This window comes from Schistocerca serialis, chromosome 1 (assembly GCF_023864345.2).
Source record: "Schistocerca serialis cubense isolate TAMUIC-IGC-003099 chromosome 1, iqSchSeri2.2, whole genome shotgun sequence".
Taxonomy (NCBI): Eukaryota; Metazoa; Arthropoda; class Insecta; order Orthoptera; family Acrididae; genus Schistocerca; species Schistocerca serialis.
In genome coordinates, this window is record NC_064638.1 from 416,108,571 (window position 1) to 416,118,229 (window position 9,659).

Genomic DNA, 9,659 nt, shown 5'->3' on the forward strand with positions numbered 1-9,659 from the left:
GGAGAGAGATGGGGCAGGGGGGGGAGAGAGATGGGGCAGGGGGGAGAGAGATGGGGCAGGGGGGGAGAGAGATGGGGCAGGGGGGGAGAGAGATGGGGCAGGGGGCGAGAGAGATGGGGCAGGGGGCGAGAGAGATGGGGCAGGGGGGGAGAGAGATGGGGCAGGGGGGGGAGAGAGATGGGGCAGGGGGGGGGAGAGAGATGGGGCAGGGGGGGAGAGAGATGGGGCAGGGGGGGGGAGAGAGATGGGGCAGGGGGGGGAGAGAGATGGGGCAGGGGGGGGAGAGAGATGGGGCAGGGGGGGGAGAGAGATGGGGCAGGGGGGGGAGAGAGATGGGGCAGGGGGGGGAGAGAGAGATGGGGCAGGGGGGGAGAGAGATGGGGCAGGGGGGGGAGAGAGATGGGGCAGGGGGGAGAGAGATGGGGCAGGGGGGGGAGAGAGATGGGGCAGGGGGGGGAGAGAGATGGGGCAGGGGGGGGAGAGAGATGGGGCAGGGGGGGTGAGAGAGATGGGGCAGGGGGGGGGAGAGAGATGGGGCAGGGGGGGGAGAGAGATGGGGCAGGGGGGGGGAGAGAGATGGGGCAGGGGGGGGGAGAGAGATGGGGCAGGGGGGGAGAGAGATGGGGCAGGGGGGGAGAGAGATGGGGCAGGGGGGGAGAGAGATGGGGCAGGGGGGGAGAGAGATGGGGCAGGGGGGGGAGAGAGATGGGGCAGGGGGGGGAGAGAGATGGGGCAGGGGGGGGGAGAGAGATGGGGCAGGGGGGGGGAGAGAGATGGGGCAGGGGGAGAGAGATGGGGCAGGGGGGAGAGAGATGGGGCAGGGGGGAGAGAGATGGGGCAGGGGGGGAGAGAGATGGGGCAGGGGGGGAGAGAGATGGGGCAGGGGGGGAGAGAGATGGGGCAGGGGGGGAGAGAGATGGGGCAGGGGGGGAGAGAGATGGGGCAGGGGGGGGAGAGATGGGGCAGGAGGGGGGAGAGATGAGGCAGGGGGGGAGAGATGAGGCAGGGGGGGGAGAGATGAGGCAGGGGGGGGAGAGATGAGGCAGGGGGGGGGAGAGATGAGGCAGTGGGGGAAGAGATGAGGCAGGGGGGGAGAGATGAGGCAGGGGGGGGGCGAGAGATGGGGAGAGGTTGGATGGTTGATTTGGAGGAGGGAACCAAACAGCAAGGTCATCACCAGGCCCATCAGTTTAGGGAAATCACGGAAAACCTAAATCAGGATATCAGGCTTCGATTGAACCGCCATCTTGTGGAATGCCACTCGGAACATTGAGAGGGGAGGGGGGGGGGGGAGAGGGAAGAGATAGGTGGAGAGGTGGAAGAGAGAGGGTGAGAAGGAAGAGGGGCATGCAGCAGGAAAGAAAGGAAGGGAGGGGTGAGAGGGGGGAGGGGTAGTGGGGAGTGAGGAGGAGGGCGAGAGGGGAGATTGGGAGAGGAGTTAGAGTGTGCGAAGGCAAAGTGCAGCACACAATCTGGACAGGGAACAATGACAGAAGACAAATGGGAAAAGGTTAAGTGAGGCAGTGGTAAACAAGTTAGTAGAGGATTAGGCCACGGGAACTGTAGCTTGTGCTGGAGAGAGAATTCCCACCTATAAGAGAAACACACAACATGGGAGTATCCATATTACATGCTTAGTGAAGTCATAGGTGGTGGTGTGTGCAGCATATTTGGCAACTGTCAAGTCTGCAATTTTCTACAGTTTGGTGGTAGCAATCCTGCACCCCATGGGCCATTCCTTTTTGAACAACCTGTCCTAAACACTCACCCACCGATTGCCACTACAGAGTAGTCACAGGCCACCACCAAACTGTGGCAAACCACAAATTTTATCATCCAGTTGCTGACCATGCTACACACTAGAACACAACTGCCTAACAGCTGCTTCAGTATGCATGTCATCTGGATACCCCTTTCCAGCACAAGTTTCTCTGAACTATGCAGGTGGGGATTATCTCTGCAACATATCCTGCATTCTAACAATCCCCCTGACCTAACCCTCCGTTAAATCGTTTATTAATACCTCACCTTACCTTTCCTGTTTTGTCTTTGGTCATTGTCCACACCACTCCTTCCTTGTCAAAATCATGCACTCACTCGTTCACTCCCCCCTCACGTCTCCACCACCCTCTCCCCCCCCCCCCCCCTTTCCCTCTATAAATTATAGACTGTACCCCCTCAGAAGTCCAAACCCAAAGTCATCAGATACACACTGGCTGAATGAGGATTTAGAAAGTTGCGTTAAACAGAGAACACCTTTTCCAACATAAGTGAGGAGCACCTTAGCACCTTGTTTCGGGCACTATGATTTTCAATTCTTTTCTTATTTGATGTGCTCTAGAGAACATTTTTCTAACCTTTTCACAGAGCAAGAAATGGGAAAAGTAGAATGAAAGACAACAGTCTAAACACCTGCTGAGCTGCCTTCAAGCAGAAGCAGAAGATCGACAGCATTACTTTAGTGGATGGGTATACTCTGTATAGCAAGACTGCAGCAATCATCTTTTTGGACACAGAAGGCATTTTCTTCAGTTAAGAATGCCTCTGTCAAGATATTAATAAACTGATTCTTTTAGTCGTTTTTCAAAGAACAAGTTCAAAATACCAACAGCTGAATATTTTTCTTATTGAGTGTAACACTCATTTGATCAATAGTGTATTGTATGAATGGAACTGCAATTTGCATGAAAATGTTGAGACGAAGTGGCCATTTGGATGCACTTTAATAACTTTTCTTATGTCTTGACCACACTTTGTTTCCAAAAACACCTTACACATTTTGACATTCCATCATTTTCAAAGGCTTTAAAATAAAACACAAAACCGGCATCAGAAGATATGAAAATATACCACTGGTAAGAGACACAGTACAACGACAAGAATATGGCTTTATAACTTAGAAGTGTTATGTCATTCATGTACATTTTTTTCATTAGATACATGTACAAAGACAACATTCTCAACCACAAGACCAGTGCAAACTGCTACTACGAGAAAATTTTGGAAACCAAGTGCACTAAACTACTAGGCAGCACTGCATAAATGACACACACTGTTTTTTGTCTTGCTTCCAACTACTATTTTCATCATTACGTCGTGTAAAACAATTTTATCAGTAAATATGGAAATGACTTAACAGCATTTTACAAAATGGTATTTCTTTACAAAACGACATATAACAAATCTTTTGAGTGGCCAAAATTAATACATTGTAAGAACGCTGGTTGGGGCTGGTTTTTTTCTTATTTTGACAACTTACAATTTACAAATTACTAGCATCAGTAAAAGTTCATAAATATCATTTTTGTAAGAATTTACGAAGTCGACATATACCAGCTGAGGCATATAACATTCAGTTATGAGCAACAGGTGGCTCTAATGCATTGCTATTTCTGCCAATGAGAAAAATGCTTGCACATACAGGAAATTCAAACAATTTGAGAGGCACAATCTTGGAAACCCATACATCAATTCCATCAATATTATATGGAAACCATCCCATATTGTCTTATGTAATTGAAATGCCTTAACCCTCAGAATCAGTTTCAAGCACCATCAAAAAAAAAAAAAACCAATCATGTCAAAACCAGTGCAGTTTTTAATGCTAATGATACACTGGCAATTGTGCTACCTTACGTAACTTGTTGCCTTTTTACTTATGTTACATGTCACAACTTTCTTTTTTATTTCTCCATGAACCAAAGAAAGCTCTTACATAAATAGGTATAACTATGCCACAAAACCATACACTATGATTGCACCTATGACAACTGAAAAATTTAAAAAATTAAAATTATAGATATTATGAGAGATGGGGGGAGGGGGGGGGGGGGGAAGGGAATTAGTTATAATTGTCACACTTGAAATAACGTACATGCGATCTTCTGTGGTTCTATGAAAAACTGGTTTACAACTACAAAATTAAATGGGCTGAATTATGTCACACCTGGGAGGAGAGGTGAAATATCTACAACAAAGTATAAATAAATAATTTAAGACCAAAGCATATAGAATGCATGAATTAAAGGATTCATATAAGCAACAGCTTGCAAAACCAGTAAAACATATTAAAAGTGATGTTTCCCTATCAGAAGCATTTTCGGCTGTACAGATCTATGGCATAATATTATAACTGATGCGAGTACAGAAAGAACATAGTATAGCATAAAATACATCACATGTATCTGTAAATAGCTGCAAATAATTAGTGTATACACAATGAACAGTGTACTGTTACTTTTCTTGTTATCATGCTAATATGTTCTAAGTATGTGAAAATGTTTCACACTAGGCATAAACTGAATGAGGTTGTTAAGACACAGGGCTCAGACTTGGAAGAATGGATGCTCTGCTGGATAATCCTGATTAAGGTCTTCCTAAATAATTCCAGGAAAAATCCCCAATGGTTCCTTGAAGAACACATGACCAATCAACTATCGCATACTAATTAAACACATCTGTATATCTTTAGATGAGACATTTTTTCCTCATACTAAAGGTGACAAATCCTGTATCACTGTAAAAATAACATGTACAAGTAAATTACCATCCTACTAAATACCTAAAGCAGAACATTCTCAGGGTAATGCAAATCACAATAACCTGCACTTACAAATGCTGTGTGTAGCAGATTATGGTCCAGTATTTGTCTTCTTAATTGATTTCATATATTACAAGGTGCTCACAGAAGAGATCCGCAGAGCACAATTTTTGTTTTGAATTACAATCAGTACTGAAACCTCATCCAATAAGTTTTCTTGTTTTTCTTTGGGGAAATGTCATTAGCTTATAATACATTAATAAAGAGAAAGAAAATAAAACTACCGTTTTACTGCTTGTGCAGATGTAAGTCGTCTTACTAAGGTGTGGCTTGAGCATGATCTGCATCCGTGATATGATCTTGTTTTGAATGTCATCTGAAAAAAAAAGAAAAAGAACAATAGGATCAAGTTTCAAATGTGCTACTTCATACATAATTTAAAGAGAACGATGAGTAACAGGGCAAAGCTGAATCACACGGAAAATAGAAAAAAATAGGGGGACACAGGAGGGATAGGAACAGAGGGACGGGAATCCACGATAATCAGAGAAATAAAATGCAAGTCAACCTTGTGAAATGATAACCTGATAATCCCCGAGATGTCACCCCCTACATAGGTCATAATAAGCCAATTGAAATTCACTACTACAAACATACAGGCTTCCTCTGGTCTTTACATATACAGATATGTGTGGATGGATATGCGTGTGTGTGCGAGTGTGTACCCGTCCTCTTTTCCCCCTAAGGTAAGTCTTTCCGCTCCCGGGACTGGAATGACTCCTTACCCTCTCCCTTAAAATCCACATCCTTTCGTCTTTCCCTCTCCTTCCCTCTTTCCTGATGAGGCAACAGTTTGTTGCGAAAGCTTGAATTTTGTGTGTATGTTTGTGTTTGTTTGTGTGTCTGTCGACCTACCAGCACTTTCATTTGGTAAGTCACATCATCTTTGTTTTTAGATATATAAATGACAATTTCTTGTGTATATACCCAGTGTGTCTGTTCCATAATAGTTTCTGATCTGTTACAACACCCAGCACTTTACTATTTCTAAATGCTTCAAGAATGTGTTGTACTGAGGCTGCATACCATATGCTGAGTTTTTCAGCACTTATTTTTTGTCTTATTTGTGATCAATGTTCCTTCGTTGTTTCAAAAAGCATATGTAATCTGAGGACTGCCTGGATAGAATTGTTTCCTTTGGCAACAAATCTAGTGTCATTGACAAATTTTAGTATGTGACTATCTTTGATTATGTCAGTAACAAAAACTAAAGAGTATGAATGTAATTAGACATGCTCAAGCTCATTCCAAAAGAGGTAAGTAATCACAATCCCGAGGTTCAGTCACCAAACAGAATGAAAAGAATAAATAACCATTAATCAATCAAACCAAGAATAAGAACTAACCCATTTCTTTATTATATGCCCCCTGCCCCAATCAGACACCATATGATTGCTTGTTAGGTACAAATGTATATGAATATAAACTCACACAGATGCAGTAGATTTATAAAATGAAATCAAAACAGGAAAAACAATGGAAGGGATGATTGATACACTCATTCTAAATATTATTTAAACTCTAGTTGGTATTTTCAAAGGAAAAAAATTGCTGTAGAGGAGGATAAGGAAAGTTACGAAGAGGGAGCACATATTTTGGAAGGAAACAGTACTGAAAAAGTCACTTAAAATTCAGCAGTCAGAAACAGTATAGTAAAGGATTTTGAAATAACAGCTGAATGTAAATGTCATTTTTTGTTTTTCACCCAACTGTTCCTTTATTTTCAGATATTTTCCTGTAACTTCAGTCTGTTCTGATCATGAGAATGGCTAAAAATTTCCTTTACATCTGGCTTCTGCAAATTTCTATCCTTCCATTCTCCTGATGAAGGAAATGTGAAAAAATATCTAGCACAGATTCAAATGGGCTTTTGACTTGGGTGCATCAGCTCTGCTGAAGTTGTTCCTACAGTGGAAAAACATACCTTCTCTACAGCAAATATTAATGACAAACAGTTTTGACATTATGTTCGAACTAGGACAATGACACTGTAATAGAACAGTATTAATACATTTAGCAACGGACGAAATGAATTATTCAGCAGTCCTAGAAAAAGAAATAGTTATTACAGAGAAATCTATAAAAGAATCCAGTAAATTACAGACTAAATACTCTAACATCCATCTTTTTAAAATAATAAAGGTCCACAGACAGAAGTAAAGTACAACACGAGATCCAGTATGGTTCAACAAAGAAGGAATGAAGATTAGGATTCAACAACTTATTGACAATTGAGCACAAGTTTGTACAGAGGAAGAAAATCAGCCATACCTTTCAAAAAACAGTCACAAGTTTTGACTTAAATCTGGATGGCTTGTACTGCCACCTCCCTAATATGGGTCCGATGTCTTATCACAAAAACAAGTTCAACAAAGATCAAATCATTTGGAGCAACAATAAAAACAAAAACATTGTTGAAAAGAGGATTTGTCTGTATAAAAATTCAGAGTTGATGGTGCATATATTTATGGTATCCACTGATTTTCAACACATAAAATTTTCTTTAACGGAGGGATGGATAAATGACAGGGTCAGTACTCTCAAGTTATTCACAACTGCTGTTACAAGACCAAGGACCAAGAAGTTGGCTAGAGTGTTATATTGACACCGCCCCCCCCCCCCCCCTGAAAAAAAATCTTCATTGTGGAGACACATTAACCTGTAGGATAGTCCAAGGTCTGGGTAAGATTGGAAGGCAATAATTTGGTTGCGAGTTGCAAAGTCAGTGACTGCAAATGCCAAATAACAGCTGGGGTAGCAGACTGATCTGTAACATAGCCTAAGGTTTGTGTTCACACCATACTTAACACTGGTTTTCTATATTTAACACACTTTTCACCATAAAATCTAAAACTGCAAGGTGAATACAGAAACCTTATATCAGATAATGGATGTGTGATTTGATACATATTATGTACGTACATCACAAAATAGGGAGGAGGGACAGACGTCCACCGTGTAACTGTAACCAAAAAATTATGTTTGCAGATCAAATAACAATTTTCATACAAAAGACATTAAGCAGAACAGAAAAAGAAGATGAAAAATAGAAGTGAAAATTTTGCGGTTTATGGAAAAGTCTTGCAAATACAAAAGTGGTAATAACAAACAGGGTAGACCTTCACTCAAATGTATACACTCATTCATATTTAAGTCTGCATATGTCTCACTTATCATTCATGTCTTAGTGAATAATCCCCACATATAAAATTAGATGAATGATGTGTAGTCCACTTTTTAAGGACACAAATGAGTAAAAATTTTTAAGTTGTTATCTTAGGCTCCATCACGCTTCTAATCAGAGAACAGTACAAATGGACATAAATAAGAATGTACTGAGGGCTTATCTACATTACCCTCAAACTCAGTATTGTGGCACAAATATGCAAATACATAGATTAGCACAACTAAAAACGGGAGCTGTATGATATATCATCGTCAGAGCATCATGGAGACAGTACTGTTAACATAGAGCTGAGATGCATAAGACCACAAAAATAATTAGTACCGTATTAATAACAAATGTTTAAACCCAACTGATATTGAGCCCCCTCCCAACAGTCAAATGTACTAAATGCATATTTTATCAGAGCTATGAATTAAGTATTTGACTTAAAATCTGTTTTTTTTTTTTTTTTTTTTTGGAATCTTTGATTATTCGTGCAGTTTATGAAACTTTTTGATGGTTACCAAAACAGCTACACATGTACAGGCAACAGTGGTGTTCAAAGGTAATTTCTCAGGAGGGGAAAGCAAGAAAGATGGGGACACCTATCGAAAGCAACAAAAAAGTTAATCCTACAAAATGATTTCTCCCAAATAAGAAGAAAGAGTACAATCTATTCAATTCTCAGTGATATGGTAGCTACATCAAAAATATTCAGCCAGTGTAACAGAACACTGCTTGTTAAAATGTCCATTGAACAGCTAACATATATGGTCAATTTCAAATGATTTTGCTCTCGATGTTCTAGTAAAATTATTTTGCCATGCATCCATGCTTTACTGTTTACAAATTGCAATTAATGTACCAGGTGGGTATCTCGACTTACAAATTCCGCTTTTTAAGAGTATCACTTTCAAAAAAATTAAAAATATAAATGCATTCATATTTTGTTGATTATGAATTAAATTGCTGTTGGATCGTGACATTCATTTATTTATGTAGCTTTTGCAAGTAGGGCATTCGTCGGCGTCCTTCAAGTGAGCTGGATGAGAACATGCGAACTTTCATCCATAAGCGGGATGTATACTCTAAAGCCATTTATTATGTTATCTTTCTCACGGATTTTCACAAATTCTGAGACCTGTGCTTTCCTACTCACATGTGATTACTTAACGAAAATAAAAGAGAAAAATGGGAGAGTTGTAACCGTAATGGTCTGCACTGTGAATCTAATTTTAAGTAGCACCAGAAAACTTACACATGTTACGGCACCAACAATCTATAAATAAATTGAAATAATCACCTGAGACCATTCATTCTCCAAAACTTTTTGTGTCAATCTGCTAACGCTTCGCGGTAAATTCCGCGATGTGAAAAATAACATCCCTGCCATCACCAACACGCTTCTCCCTCGGTAGTCGGCCACTGAGTGCAGTCGCTCTTTTATCTTTGTCTAGCGGTAATGCCACACCTCAAAAGCAATATTCGCTGGTACACTTGTACGAGAGTATTTTGCAATTTATATCGGTGTGGGGACGAAGGGGGGGAGAAGCTGTTCAAATCATATGCCACTTCCTTCAACAGAATCGGTATTAATTGATTTCACTAACTCTCCCAGAATGAACAGTACAGTTCAGAATGAACAAGATACAAGAATATGCACCTTATAGAATCCTGAAGAATTAGTTAATAAACGAATTATTTTTGACAATCTGCAATGCGAATTGACATGCTGATCCAATAATGTATGAACATGGCAGTGAGGCATATTTGTTGACGTTGATGGTAAATGTGTGCCCAGTGTCAACTGCTACCGAATGAAATATTAAGAATGTTGGTTGTAGGAAATCTGAAATTAATCTTCAAATTGTATCATGGGTGGAGCTGTATTTG

General features: G+C 41.0%; 1 protein-coding gene across 1 annotated transcript in view; it reads right to left on the bottom strand.

The window, feature by feature from the left end:
* The window catches only part of LOC126471914 (dihydrolipoyllysine-residue succinyltransferase component of 2-oxoglutarate dehydrogenase complex, mitochondrial), a 73,908-nt gene extending 64,681 nt beyond the window's left edge, over positions 1-9,227 (bottom strand). The window contains exons 1-2 of the mRNA XM_050099898.1: positions 9,070-9,227; positions 4,825-4,916 (exon numbers count right to left, since the gene is read on the bottom strand). Coding sequence (XP_049955855.1) covers positions 4,825-4,916; positions 9,070-9,159 — 182 coding nt within the window. The 5' untranslated portion in view covers positions 9,160-9,227. The remainder of the gene's footprint in view (positions 1-4,824; positions 4,917-9,069) is intronic.
* Between the last annotated feature and the right edge of the window lie 432 nt (positions 9,228-9,659).